Source organism: Typha angustifolia, chromosome 8, assembly GCF_048772165.1.
Source record: "Typha angustifolia cultivar Huaian chromosome 8, ASM4877216v1, whole genome shotgun sequence".
NCBI classification, from domain to species: domain Eukaryota; kingdom Viridiplantae; phylum Streptophyta; class Magnoliopsida; order Poales; family Typhaceae; genus Typha; species Typha angustifolia.
Window position 1 is genome coordinate 5569220 of NC_133246.1, and position 15292 is coordinate 5584511.

The 15292-nt window shown below is 34.8% G+C and overlaps 1 protein-coding gene across 2 annotated transcripts; it reads left to right on the top strand.

The window, feature by feature from the left end:
• Positions 1 to 160: 160 nt before the first annotated feature.
• LOC140765390 (uncharacterized) lies at positions 161 to 14016 on the top strand. Of its 2 annotated transcripts, none has more exons than XM_073104449.1 (11): positions 161 to 612; positions 710 to 793; positions 3495 to 3680; positions 5506 to 5591; positions 8447 to 8535; positions 8620 to 8735; positions 8822 to 8915; positions 9000 to 9075; positions 9185 to 9296; positions 11233 to 11764; positions 13588 to 14016. In XM_073104449.1, exons 1-11 carry the CDS (start codon positions 369 to 371, stop codon positions 13676 to 13678), a joined length of 1710 nt encoding a protein of 569 aa, XP_072960550.1. In that variant the 5' UTR covers positions 161 to 368; the 3' UTR covers positions 13679 to 14016. The 2 variants fall into 2 exon arrangements, with proteins under 2 accessions (XP_072960550.1, XP_072960551.1); XM_073104450.1 differs by having other exon boundaries at positions 164 to 612; positions 8632 to 8735.
• Positions 14017 to 15292: the final 1276 nt, after the last annotated feature.

Genomic DNA, 15292 nt, shown 5'->3' on the forward strand with positions numbered 1-15292 from the left:
TTTGAATAGTTTTATTAGCCTTGCTGTCAGTATGAAAGATAACACAGTATAGTATGGTCGCCACCGGGAGCTCAATATAAAGATATTTGAGGTAATCAAATCGAGCTATGTTGCTCGATTCGAAGCCGTTAGCCGCTGTGTTGCCAAAACCAAAGGGAAGCCCTAGCCGTTAACCTACAAACAGATGGAATTTTTACATCTTCTTATACTCTCTTCCCACGTACTAGCTTGTGGACCGTTGGATCAGGCTTCTTGGACCCAACTGGAAAGAAACCAAACAAAACTCTTGTCTCCTCGTCGCCATTAAACCCTAGAGATCAATTCAGTTCACAGGGATGGAGCCCTAATCCCCGCGAGTTGATTGAGAGATGACCTCTCCTTTGCCCTTCTCCCCGCCATGGTTTCAGTCGAGGAATCTTTGCTGCGATTTCTCCTTCGGTACCCTCCAGTTGACCTCCTTCTCGGCGTCAAGGACCTCGAGGAGGCGATTCCGTTATAGGGTTTCTTTTGCAGAGGAGAAGGTCGAACCTTGTTGGCTTCCTGGGGACGCGGGATCCCAGGATGGTTTTGGTGGTTGGTTCATCCGGAAACAGGAAACTGCGGATAGAGATGGTTAATGCTTGTCGGAATTGATCTTTTATTTGATACATTATGCCAATTGTATTGGGAAAATTGGATTTAATTTTTTAACAATTATTTCGGGGTATAGGTTTGAGAAAGCTTTCTGTTGGCGTTGGGGCTTCAGTGGCGATCTTGTTAGCGGCTCTCACTTTCTGCTCGTTCTCGAGAAAAGGTTCTGCTTCTTTCTATCCACTACCGAATGGTTATTTACTTTTTGAGGGTGGGCTGTTGTTCTTTCTTGCTTGCTCATTTGTTTCAAGTCTAATGTGAACTGGTGGAAATTAGTGAATTCTGTAACCAGTAATACAATATAGTTTCAGTTAAGAGTAGCTACAGCTTTTTTATACTGTATTAGGGAGAAACAACAGTGTCTTACTATTATTTCCTCAATTGCTTTAGTGAATCTCTTAAAAGGGACCACTTCCATAATACTGAGGCCGTTTGACTGGTTCGCGTGTTTTGGACACTCCAATTACATGGAGTTACCATCCTTAATGTTGTAGTTTAAGTGTTGGCAAGAAATATGTCAAGCGAGAAGTTCTGAAAATCATTTTACTGATGATCATCATTTTAGTATTAAGCTTTGGTAATCAAAGGCTTAGCGTAAGCTGTCACTGGAAATTGAGCTCAATAAAAGGTTCTCCAACTCTATCGGGGCCAGTAACTCCATAAGTACTGGGGCTTCTAATGTCTTTTGCTCTTTCTATCTAGTATGTGTGGGTCAGAGTACATTTGACCTGCACTGAAATTTTTTCCCCTAATTATCTCTAGTTTAACTCAATTGCAGTATTCTGGTTATTTTAAATACTTCTCCTCAATCTTGTTTCCATAAGGCTACACATTGAGCTGCAATATCAGCTTTATTGTCCAAACTGTTTTCATGTTTTTTGAAGATGCCTTTCCTAATGGCTAATGCCGCAAATTCTAAGATTTGGATTTTCCCTCACTGAAGTCTGATCTTTTCATATAATGTGCATTCCCCCTTTTGTTTGATATCATAGTGTTTGTGACACCCAGTTCCTCACTGAGAAGTGAGAGTTCGACACCATAAGTTCCCACTAGCTCTCGAAAAATAAAAATAAAATTATACAAAATAAAGGAATTTGCATTTCTTACAGTATGTCAGAGTCTTTTCTCCACTTTAATTATTTCAATCAGGAAATATATGCTTGTATACCTCTACATGTTGAGCATATCACCCCAAATACTGATAAAGAACCACAGTGCACCGGCTGACTGATGTCGATGCAAGCTGATGAATGTGTCCGGGAAATGTGAACTGTGAAGCATGAACAACAAACACAGAGAAGGCTGATGCCTTACTATACTTGTGCCATTATTAGGGATTGCAAGGACAAAACTAAGAGAACTCATATTATTGTTAGGTTAGTGGAAAATAGGAACTATAAAAAGAAATTGTGAAGATCAGAAGGCAATGATTCCAAACTTCTTTTCTCACTTCAACAAAGCTATTGAATATAATCTTATTATGGTCAGCAATCTTAAGAAAATCGTTGTCCTTATTACCACTTCTCCTTTTCGTTCTACTTTTATTTGTCACACAACTATGCAATTTACACAATTGAATGAATATTTGGTGAAGCACGCTTTTGAGGAATTCATAAATATTTGATGAAGCACACTTTCAAGGAATTCATAAATGTATATGAGAGCTGCTTAGCACTTCCTCAACATTGTCAATGTCTCCTTTTTTCTTAATTGAATTCTAATATGATACTATTGTTCTAGTGCTTGTGTTTATATGGCTCCATCATAAAACGGGCACCTGAATGAACATATATTTGGAATTGATTTGCTACCTACTAGGGTTTGTCTCAAAGTACATTTACTAGTTGCTGAATCCATGAATTTTTACAAGTCCCAACTATGTAGGAGAGGTTACAGTAATTCTTCTTATTATTTAGCTCTTTTTAATTGAAGGTTCTATGTTAAATTGTGACCTATAGTTTATTTGTTTGCTACTTCCAGCCATGTAATTTAAGTCCTGTTTTTGTGGAGGCACTTTCTACTTATATAAAATTGCTCATTTCTATTGATAATGTGTGCCTACTACTCACCTTCTATATTATATATTCTTTTAATTGCCCCATCCATCTGAACATCCTTATTAAGGCTATGCTAAACTCCTGCATCCGTTGTCTCTTCGTTGCCTAACATTTTGATCCATAGAGCATGGCTGATCTTATAGCTATCCTATTTTTATCATTTTTTAATATTTGATTTTAAGGTGTAAATGATGAATTGACAGTCACACATATGACTAAAAGCACTTATTCTTTCTAACCATTATATTCCACTTCTATGTTCAACGTCCTTAATTATATATCCAAGGTAATGGAAGTGCTTTCAAGTTTCAGCTAGGTGGTTCTTGTTCACCAAAATAAATTCTTTAACCATCTCTTTGCCTCATTTTTCTGAAATTACATCTCATTTACTCTGTCTTATTTCCACTGCTTTCAAGTTTCAGCTATAGGTGGTTCTTGTTCACCAAAATAAATTCTTTAACCATCATCTCTCTGCCTCATTTTTCTGAAATTACATCTCATCTACTCAGTCTTATTTGCACTTCATCTAAAACCTTTAGATTCTATGTTTTCTCTCTATTCTTCTCACTTAGTGTTTATTCTAAATTTTATTAATATTTGGTACAATATTTTCATTTGATGATTTTGAATTGGAAGAACCAATTCTAGTACTTCTAGGTGGGAGAATATTTCCATTTGATGATTTCTGAAATATCTACTTTCTGCAAATTGTAGTATTTGTCATTAAGTGTACCTGAACATCTTAATATATTGTTATATTATGAAGAAGTTGACAGCTAATAGATAGGAATCAATTATAACTTGCAGGTTTCAAGTTTTCCTTTAATGCACCATTTCATACTTTTCGTGAGAAGCTGACATCAGTGGATTCCATAAGGGATCTAGATCAAGATACGAGGCCTGGAGACCTAGAAGTTGATCAAGTTTCCAAATCAAATCAAGACGATGAGGTTGCTGCAGAAGATAATGAGCTGAAAGAGAATATTTTATCAGGTTTTAGTTCTTCAACTAAAAGAATCTTTTGTAACAGAACTGGGTGGCTGAATTGGTTTTTTATTTATTTAATTTTTCTTTCAGATAATTTGATCAGGATTATGGATTAAGTTTGATTGTTGTCAATATATATAGGTAGTGTGAGATGTTATTTTTCTTGTGTTTTTATTGCTCGGAGTAAAAATGGACAAAAGCCCATCATAGATAATCACCACCTGCAGGAAAATAAGAGATGGAAACAGCAAATGACATATTCTTGTATTTTGCTTCTGTTTACAGATGATCAAAATATGGATTAGAACTTGACTTTCTCATCATTTGAGTTTCACCTTTATTTTTATTTCACTTCGATGTTTGTTAAAGAAAAAAGACATAATATATAATGCACTCAATACATGTTCTCAAGCTTATGTTTTTGATAAGCTAATATAGTTGGTCTATCTAATGCAACGATTAATTTTGTTTGTTACTCAGTTTCTATTTGTAGTTAGATAGATATAAGGAGGTCAGTTTTAGTGATGTTGTCACTCTTAACTCTAGTTTTTGAAGTTTTGAAAGAAACATGACGGATATGATTCTAAGTTGTAATGTAATCTTCTTTTATTCTTTATTTGTTGAAAGTTCAAAATTTGGTCACCCAATTGTTTTGTTGTAATGAACTTTATCAGTATATTAAAAGGTGGTTGCAGATTGCGGGCCCCACCGCCTAGTGCCTAGGCGAAAGGCGGGTGCCAAGGTGGTCTAACAATTTAATATATAAAAATAAAAAAAACAATTCTATATGATATAATATATATATATATTAATATAATATTTATAAAATTTTAATAGTGCAATTCACAAAAATAAAAATAATAGATTAAAAATAATATGTATGCATATTTTATTAATATCTTAATAATAAATTATCATGATCTAAAATTAAATGCATTAGTTGGTGTGCATAAATAATTGGTGCCTTTGGTGTTTTCCAATGTTAACATGAGGCAGGCTCTTTTTCCCACATGGCCTCTTTCTTTCCCACCACTCTCTCTTTCTCACGTGGCCTCTCTATTTTTTCCAACACTCTTTTTCCCACTAAAGCACAGATAAAGAAAGACAGAAAAAAGTGGGTGGTTTTAATGCCAAAGAGAAAGAAAAGAAAAAGAAAAAGAAGAGGAGGAGAAAAAGAAGGAGGAGGAGATGAGGCAATCGGCAATCCTCGGCCCGCTACGCGACTTGGCAACTCGCCACGCGACTAGGCGGCCCGCCAAATTCACCTAGGCATTGTGCCGCCCCGCCATGCAGTGGACTATATAGCAAGTATTTTTATCATAAAGTACATAGGATGCCACTATGTGAGAGCTCAATGTTCCAAGAAGTGCTTGACATATATATTGAGGGCATGAATGTTTGCCAATTGGGCCTCAACAATGGTGAGTGTCATGGTGTGCAACTTGATCGCAAGATGTTCATGCAAACACAGCTGGTTACAGCAGTACAATATATTGGAAAGCTGCATTATTTATTGTTGGACAAGTGAAGAATGGTGGTAATAGACTAATAGTAGGGTTTTAGCTGAATAGTCATTTATTATATATTCCTTCTATATGATTGATTTTTCTAACAAATCTTTGCTTGCTTAGCCTAGCCATCACGTCTTGCATTCTGTATCTTTGCAATTAAATATTTGGCATCTCTTATGCATGTAATGTTTATATAACTATACAAAATATTTACAATGTAATTAAATTGGTCTTTCTTAGCTCTTCCATTCTTTTATAGCAATTGGTATTCTGTCTAGTATAATTTTTCTGATTTCCTGTATTCTTTGTCTATATATCAGAATTAGGAGGAAGCAAGCGTATTGTTGTTTCTGTTCCTGCTGATTCTACTCAACAAGAAGCTCTGTCTGTTTTAAAGAAGTTGCAGGTTTGCTATAGTAATCTTATTCACTTTGCACTTGTCAGTTTCTGTATCATGCTGAGTTAGATTGAAGCTGCATAATCTGTTGGATCATGAGCTGGACATTGTAGTGTATTTTAAGCTTACTGTAGATTATCTTCAGGATTTTTCTTTGGAACTTTGATGGCTGTTTGACTTGCAATTTTAATCTTCTTGAAGCATAGATGTCTATGTTTACTAGATCTTACCACCGACGAATTTGTAAGTCGACAAGAATTCTGTCTAATTGATGCCATGTGCGAAAGCATAGAAGGGAGTCAACAAAAAAAGGATTAACCCACTAAGGGGCTTGAGTCCAACCAAGGGTCCTCAAGAACCCTGGCCAAGTGGCTAGAGCCCATGAGTCGTTTATAGCCCAACTAAAAGTTGCAAACTGCCTAACCGAGAGACCTCTAGGCCCATAAGGTGTTGGGCTTGGCCTTAGTAGCTCAAGGATCCATGAATGATACGATGGATCCCAGGTTCGATCGATCTCAACACGAATTCATTTTGGTATCAGCTACTTTCAGCCATATTGGCCTATCTGTCTCTGTCGTATCAATCGAAACTATTTTTTTAAAGATTCATGTCAAATCTAAAATGGATCCGACCTGGGGGATATCAGAAATTGATGTCTCCAACTCCTTCTTTTAAGTCTGCAGATTATACTTTTTCTCTCACACACTCTCTCCTCCCGTCTTTGATACATAACCTAACTCATTTAGCGACCAATCTGGCAAGGTCCTCTAGCTATTCTACGCTCTGGTAAACTTAGGTGAGTTTTTTGTTCTTTCTTTTATTATTTTTTCTTATTTCTCTTTTCTCTCTCCTTCTCTCTCTTACTTTAACTCTCATTTTCTTACTACCTTAAAACAACATTGAAAAGAAAGAGATATCTATTATCATCTCACTTCTATACTAGTAATTTATAAGCATTAAAATTTATCATATCCAACACAAAATTCATCATTATTTTGAATGAATATTTTTTTTAGTTTTTAAGATGGTGTGAGTAATTTATTTTCTTCTTATTTTTCTATCATTTTTTTGAATTTTTAGAAGATTTTCTGTATTTTCTATATAATTAAAAAGTAGTCTGATTCAATGTAGACAGTTGATACGTAGTATTTTTTGGATGGTTGATCCCGATTTTGATCTTGATCTTGAGTTTCAATATCTTGCCCAATACTTCTTATACATGATAACCCAAGTAGAATAAGAGGAGTTTAGGAATTTGAAAACATTTTTATCCATTTGGGTAGACTTAGCCCAATGCAAGTTGCTTACGCCAAGGCCCCCCTCAGATTTAAGATCAAGAGCAGTATCCCAATTTATTAGGTGAAGGCCAGTCTTGGTGACACCCCTCTCCCATAAGAAGGCTCTAGAGATCTTGGCAATCTGGTCTAGAACGGAGTTAGGAATCATGGTAAGTTGTTGATCAATGAGATGTCAGTAGGTATGCAAAATGGCAGAAACCTTATGAGAAGATCTACTAGAGGCTTTCACACAGACAAGGATATCATCTTCATATAAGAAATGGGTAAGGTTCGATCGATATATCACCTACCCTAGCTGCTTGATTTAATAGAGAAGAGAGCACCTGAGAACACAAGATGAACAATAAGGAGACAATGGAGCTCCTTGACGAAGGTCACATTTGGGATTAATATCCAAGAAGAGGGTTTGCTGCTAATAAAAAAAGGCAACTTTGGAGAGGAGATACACGGAGAAACTCAAACCCAGTTTGGAAAGGAACCTCATACACATCAAATTTGAATAACTGCCTCCTAGCTTAATCTGACCATAGGCCTTCTAATCATCATTGGAGAACAAACCTAGTTATCCCGATAGAGTGGTTGAGCCCTTGGGCAGCCAGAATATTGTCTCCAATATTCCTATCTACCACAAAAGTTGCCTGCTCAGGTCCTATCAACCCCAAGCAAAGACTTAAACTGATTAACCAAAATTTTAGAAATGGCTTTATAGCAGGCATTACAAAGAGCTATAGGACAATAGCAGAATCTTTATTCGAATTATCCTTCTTATGAATCAGAGAAATAAAGTCCGAGCTCACTGTAATGACAGTCGGCTGGTGTCAAAAAATCAAATCATAGCCTGCAAAAGGTGAGGCACTAAAATAGCCTAGTGGGCCTTGAAAACCTCAGCCTGGAATCCATGCCCAGGGCTTTGCCAGAGGGCATGCTCCTCACAACAGACTTGATATCAGCAATAAATACAGGCAGCACAAGGGTATTTACCTCAGTCCTCCCCAAGGAAAGGAGAGGAGACCAATCCAAAAGCTATCATCAAGAACAAGGGACAAACCTCACAAGTTATATAGAAGCTAACACAGCAGTAATTAAATCAACATTGTCAACATAGTCACCAGAAACAGATTAAATGGTTCTAGCATTGCATCTTTTTCTAATTGAAGTAGAGCTTATGAGTTGTGCAAATACTAAATTGTATTCGAAATTGGTTTAATATGTTAAATTACTATGTGCCAGTGTGACTTAAAGAGCAAGCTAAGAAACAAGCTCAATTATCATTTAGTCCTATTTTTATCTTCTATACATGCTTTTTTCTACTTCTTTCTTATTACATATCCTTTCAATATCCTTATTGGGAAATTGTCTCCTTATCTCTGACTCAGTACAATTTAAGTAGCATATTTCTCAGTTAAATAATAAAATATTTGAATAACTAACTTCTAACTAGGACTTAAAGTTTCTATTAAGTTCAATATTTGATCTCCAGTTAGACATTTTAAAGACATTGTATTTTGAGTTATCTCTGTTTGCACTTCTGAAAATGGATTTTTGATTTAATTTCATGGTACTCAGATCATTGAAAATGATGTCAGTGCCGATGAATTATGTACCAGGAGGGAATTTGCAAGATGGTTTGTCAAAATAAACTCAAAATTGGAGAGGTAATCTAGATTTCAGTAGTTTCTATTTTGTCCTTGGATGTTTTAAATGATAATGGTAGTAGGAAGCCAGTATTATGACATTAGGTGCACATGCAGAAAAAGGAAACACAAGATTGTTCCAAGTAGTTTGATTGCCGGATCAATTGTTACAGCATTTGATGATGTGAATCTTGATGATCCAGATTTCTGGTGCATTCAGTGTAAGATCTTTTACAGATGTATTAAAGGTATTACATTATCAATCTTGAGAGATGTGAACTCTGACATCCTATGCTTCGTTGAAAAGCACTAGGAGAAGCTGGTATTGTCCTCAGCAAGCTCTCATCTTCAGATATTTCTAGTTCTAATTGCAATGGAAGTTCTTATTTTTTCCCTGAAAGGTTTTAATCTTCCTTTGATATATTTGTTACTTTTTCTCTCTTTTCCTGGTTAAATTGTTAACTAGTTACATATTTATGTTGCAGTTATCTATCTCGATTTGATCTGGTGAACTGGAAAACCCTGCTAGAATATGCTTTACCTTCTGAAATAGATGAAAAGGTATTGATAGCCTAAGGATTGGTTATCTCTAATATCAACAACACTTTTTCTGCTTTCTTGATGGTCTTTTGATCATGGTTTTATAAAGTCTGACTTGTTTACAGTCCAGGTGATAAGGAAAAGGGTGGGCTTGTTAGATCTGAGTACTTGTCCGGATTTATCAGTATCATTGTTGATGGATCTGATGGCTGGTGACAGGAGCATAACTAGGAAAACTTTTGGTATGACTGGTGCTCTGTCCTCTGAGTCCACTTTTACTTAGAGTAGTGGCTCAAACCCACCTCATTAAAAGGCTTATTCCTCTCATGTTGGCAAATCTATTGGCTTATTTTTATTCTTAACAAAATCCTCTGGTTTATTTAATTAATGTTGAATTAATATTTATATATTTGTTCCTTACCTCCTCTTTTCTGCTTTTATAACATATGTGCTGGTTCTGTGCTATTCAAATCATTAAATAAACTGATGTTTCTTTTCTTTTTTATAGCCCTTTCCCTTTTGGCATCCAAAACTAGGAAAGTTAGAAGCAGTTTTAGTTCTGCATACGCATTTTGGTCCATAAACTTGGAAATTCATGCTTCTCGTAACTCCAACTTCATGTGGAGTCACTCTTGGAGGGTACCAACTTCTAGACATTGCCCAGTTCTTTATATTCTGCAAGAAAAACTCCTATAAGCTGAACATGTTGGAAGTGATCTTATAGTGTATATGCCACTTAGAACTTCTGCCATTGCATTTTTCTCTTGAGCTTGGAAATTCTGTTGAAACACCATAAAGAAGGACAAAATAGATTACCCTGGAATCCATGCTCAGCAATGTTTCGTGTAAGACTATCTACAATTAACGAAGGGTGGAACAAATTTTCCCACAGGATTTTCTTTGGACTTACATTATGTTCATGAACCTGAAAATCTGTTGAATCACCCAGAAGGAAAAAGAAGAAAAGATAGAACAAAATGCACAATCCTAGAGTCCTTTTCATTTATCATGAACTGATATAAGCATTCAATTTCCTATTGTCATCAGTGAACCATGAATAAACCATATTGTTACTTTATTAGGTTTTCAAACAGGGTTTTTTGTATAATCTTCTTAGTTGAGTCTAATATGAAGTTATTACCCCATTTATCCATGAGAATTTCTTCTTGAAATAAGCATCAATGTTATGAAAACTAAAAAGGCACTATAATGTCCACCGCGTAGCACATATGCGCTGTAGGTACTACATGAGGGTGTAAGGTGGTCTACTTATAAGTCATTAAAGTATAATTTAAATAAATATCCAAACTATAAGTAAAGAGAGAAGACTTGTCAAATATGAGTAGCTTTTATTTAAATTCCAAATGATGAACTTATCAGAATGTCAGATATATTTCATTTTTAACTTGTTTATATATGCATTAAATGTATGAAAATATATTGTCTCTTATGTATGCTTTATCCTGCTTGGCGATGCTTAGGCCTTATCCTGTTTATGCAAAGCAGAAAAAACTGGTTCTGCATATGCGATGATCTATGTGGGTGCCTGCACTACTTTTAGAAACTTGACAAACATATCATTTCCTTAGCATGACAAGATACTTGAGCATCATCTAGCAAGTGTCTACTGTTGCATTACAAATCCTAAGGCCATATTTTATTGGAGGTAGTCCATCTTTCAAGCTTGTAGTCTCCCAGTGACTTAGATTTCCTGCTAATGGCATTCAACATATAATAATTCATCGATGAGGGTTGTACACTCTTAATGATGAATTGATTGTTGACAGCTCTGGATTTTGTCAGTTTGGAGATTAATTAGTTTAACTAGATAGAAAGAATTGGTTTTCAGGTAAACACCTGATTCCTATGCCTGTAATATCTTATAATAGTTAGATGACTTACCTTTCTCTTGTCACAAGATTATTAGAAGACCTGGATTTCTGTTCTGTTATTGGAACTTGGGAGTAGGAACAGATTGTGAGATATGGCATGGATATTGCTACTTGAGCTGCATGTTATCATGTATTATTTATGCTGGATTTTGGATCATTTGTTGGTTAGTGATTACTGCATACCTTTATTTATTAAATATTCTATATAAATTCGTATGATTCTTTATTTTGCCTCTCTTATATATTCATTTTTTTCTTCTTCTTTTTCTACGTCTATCTGTAACAGGAAATACCAGACGTCTTCAGCCATATAAACCAGTAACAAAAGCTCAAGCTGCAGTTGCATTGATTGCTGGCAGAATGGAAGAAGCAATCCATGCTGAAATATCAAGAGTTGAGTCTGAAAATTTGTCAAGGTTTGTTGAGATGGATGAAATCAGGGCAGAATTTATTCGCAGAGGAGAAATACAGAAATACTGGGAGGAGAAGTTAAAGAAAGAAAAGGACCATGAGATTGAGGTCAGGAAAGGCCTTCAGGTTGCGTTGCTTGATTTGGAGAAAGAGAGAACAAATCGAGAAGAGAGCCTCGCCGAGTATATGAAGGAAAAATCAGTTCTTGATTGCCAGCAGCAGTTGCTGTTGAGTTTAAAGGAAGAAGTTGATGACTTGTATGATAAACTTGACATTGAAAGAGCTAGTCTTATGGCTGAGCAACAGGGTTTGGAGAAAATGTCTTCTGACATGTGCATCAAGCATGATGTTGTGATTGAAGCAAAGTCGATATTGGAAGCTGAGAAAGAAGCTCTCCATATACTTAGGTGAGCCTAATCTGGCCATTATTTCTAGATTACTTCTAATGATAAGATTATGTAGCATATTTTGAGAGAGTTTCATTATTGTGTTTTGTTTAAATAACCAATTTCAGTTCTTATTTTGCCGGTCATGTGCTTTTGCTCTTATTGCATGATGCATTTTATGTCTAGTGATCCTTATACTGTTACAACAGCCGTTATGCCATTATAAATTTATAACAGCTCTTCTATGTCCGATATATCTATTTACACACCTACCATGGGCTAAACATGATGATCATGAGGTCACACAAATGCATGTCTAATGAATAATGATACATATTTCGTTCATGTAGACAAGGAGCTAGTTATGAATAAACATGTTACATACACAAGAGAATTTACGCATATGTTGAAAGTCAAGTATGGTATTGTTGGAACAACAGCTAGTATACAAGGTCTATAATGGTATTGTAGGAACAACAGCTAGTTTACAGATAGATTTTTTATGCTTTGATGTTTCACATATTTTTGTTGTACCATCACAGCATGGTGATTTGAGACCACTTAACGCATCCATAGGTAGGGTTATGTAGTTCTTTTATCCGTTATACATCACATCTAAAAACTTACGTCTGAACCTGATACCTGCATCAATTAAACTTGAGATAAGTTTCTTTAGTTACATACTATGTAAATTATGAGGACACACCATATTTGCAAATCGGTACATGCTATGGGAAGCTGTATTAGTAGTGGAGTTTTCAATAAAAGGTAATGATGGTCATCTTTAAAGTTCAAACCCTTGTTCTTTTGCTGTAAAAGAATTCTGTGTCTAATAATAGAGGGGAAAGAGGACTCTGAGTCTGATCTGGTAGGATCAACTTTTTGAAATATTAGAGTCAAAGTCATCAAGTGGAGTTTTTTTTGTCCAATCAACCTGAATATCAGACCTTTAAAGAATTCAACCTATTACAAAGAATAAGGCTTTGCTACAATGAAACTGTCTGGCGTTTTACATTCAAATAGGATTCATTTTGACTAGAAGCCAAAGAGTTTGATCCGGAATGAAGACTGCAAAAATAGATAATCGCATGTCTTGCAAATTATTGTTTTGCCCCAGAGTTTCAGCTAGCAATTTGGCTCTTGTCAAGAGAATCAATCTTGTTTTCATATCCATCCTTTTTTGGAGTTTATGTATATTTGCTCATGTTTGTAAGCGCATGCTTTTGTGCGATTTAATACTTGGTGCACTTATTTCTTCTTTACACCTAGAAGTCACCTTACTTCATCCCCATTTCATCATTTCATGTTTATGTTTCGACCCTTTGACATGGTAGTTTTTAAGAGATTCACGACATCTAGGGAGTAAACTTATATTCTGTAAATGAAAGCAGAGGGAGTTCTGCTAATGGTCATTGTTTGAGGATATTCTCATGCAGTAAAATGAAGCTTATGACAGATTATGAATCTTCCCAATGTATTTGAATTAGTTGATCTATTTGCGCATAACATAAAACAGTGAGAATTTCGTCTGTCACCATCCAATATCATTTTTCTTGTTTTATAGTTGGATTGTTGGAAACTTGGAGCTTATACGAAAATATCTTTTCTAAAATGAGCAGCATTGAATGAGAGATTGTTCAATTTAATCACCTTAGCTTGACAATTATTTACTTGTGACACAATTTTATATTTCACATCCTTTTAGTAACTCCATGTGGTGATATCACTTCTTGGCTTTGTGCCAGTAGCATCATTGTTTCTTCTAATTTTTCTTTTGTGCACTTCTACAAATTAACCAGTTGCTCTTTATATGATGCTCATTATTTGAGGTTGATGCTCGACAGGTCCTGGGTAGAGGAGGAAGCAATGCGAGCCCGTGCTCGGGCTAAGGTCCTAGAACAGGCTGTGAGGAGATGGCAGTGCCACAACGAATAAATATACGGAAACCCGATCTGACAGCAATGATATGCAAGAATCAATGGAAGGCAGTACAGCATTTTTATTATCGACAATTCTTTTGTCATCTTAATGTTTTATCATCTCCCTGGAGAGTTGAGAACATAACCTTCAGTTCTTTAGATATCTGATAGCGGTTAGATCATTTTTCTAGGCAAATTAAGTTGGCAGTCTGCCAGTATGTCAATGCTGCGACCGAGATGACTTCTGTGTTCATGTTTTCCTTTAAATTTTCTGATCGGTGATTCATGACTGAGGATTATCAGTAAAAGAGAAAAGCTCTACATTTTAATGCTTTTTAGCTAAATTTTTATTTCCTTCCAATTCTTGTCCAGCATAAGTCACTGTCTTAATTATAGCCCCATTTCCATTGCGCACTTACCTTTCACAGTTATCTTTTATCCCATTATATTTCTGCTTGAACTTTGATACACTTTTAGGGGCACTAAATAGTTTCTCATGGAACAGAACAATTATTTTTGCAGTTCTGGTATTAATTTGTTAGATTTGTATATAGCATCTTGCATTTTGCTCCTATCCGAGATGATTATATCTTAAGGGTTAATTATACTACAGATCCTGAATTATTGCCTATTTTCATATAGGACTTATTTAATTTGTGTGACACTCTGACCCTCTCAACTATCCAAATTTTTTTAATATTTTAATAATATTAATAGAAAAAAAAGTGGGCAAGTATTAAGTCAAGAGAATTAGAAATAATTATCTCTTTATTTATAACTATAATAGAAGTATATAACTCACCAATTCGACTAACTAAACCGAAATAGGAGAATTTTCATTATTCTTATTCTTTTGATATACTTGTACAGACAGAATACAATTTATAGGCTAATCCTACTTTCTTTCTTTTCTTTATCATAACAACAAGGATAATTTTGGTGTCTACTGAATAAAGAGAATTTCAGATATTTCAATTTATGAAGTTATTTGGAAGTTTAAATTACAAAGTGAAGCATAAAATATAAATAAAATAATTATTATTATTAAATGTCATAACTGTCAACAAAAAAAAGAAGAAGAAATTTCAATCTTGATGAAGATAATAAGAGAGATGGAAAAAGGAAAGAAAGGGAAAAGCATCCAAAGACACCCAAAATTTCATAATTTCTAATGGAATGTTTCTAAAAGCCAGACCAGAAAACCTTTTTATTATTTTTTTATTTATTTTTATTTTTACCAAGGACTTGAAAGTTCGCCTCTAAAGGCACCATCCACCTCAGCCTAGTCTGCATGCCTAACATAGAGGGAGAAAAATCTAAAATAGTTTTAATTAAAAAATATTAAATAACCTGTTTTTAAGATTTTGCATCCGGCTCGATCACCTTTTCTTAGTTTTTTTCCCCTCTTCTTTTTTCTTTTCTTTTTTTAAAGAAAAATAATAATAATAAAAAAAACATCAAAAATTTAGATATTTATAAATTATTTATGTATTATAACGGAATATTTATTTTCTAGTATCGTCTAAATAATTTAGACGTAGAATATTAAATAAAAATTATAAGAGAAAATAAAAGATGGGATTATAAAATTCTTAAAGATAGAGTATAATAATAAAATAGATAAAATATA

What these genes read in the sequence shown, in the direction of transcription:
- LOC140765390 (XM_073104449.1), top strand. Translation starts at nt 369, where the DNA reads ATGACCTCTCCTTTGCCCTTCTCCCCGCCATGGTTTCAGTCGAGGAAT. An exon ending in GGAAACTGCGGATAGAGATG is followed by an intron (nt 613 to 709) that starts GTTAATGCTTGT and finishes TTCGGGGTATAG; the next exon opens with GTTTGAGAAAGCTTTCTGTT. An exon ending in CTTCTGAAATAGATGAAAAG is followed by an intron (nt 9,076 to 9,184) that starts GTATTGATAGCC and finishes TTTACAGTCCAG; the next exon opens with GTGATAAGGAAAAGGGTGGG.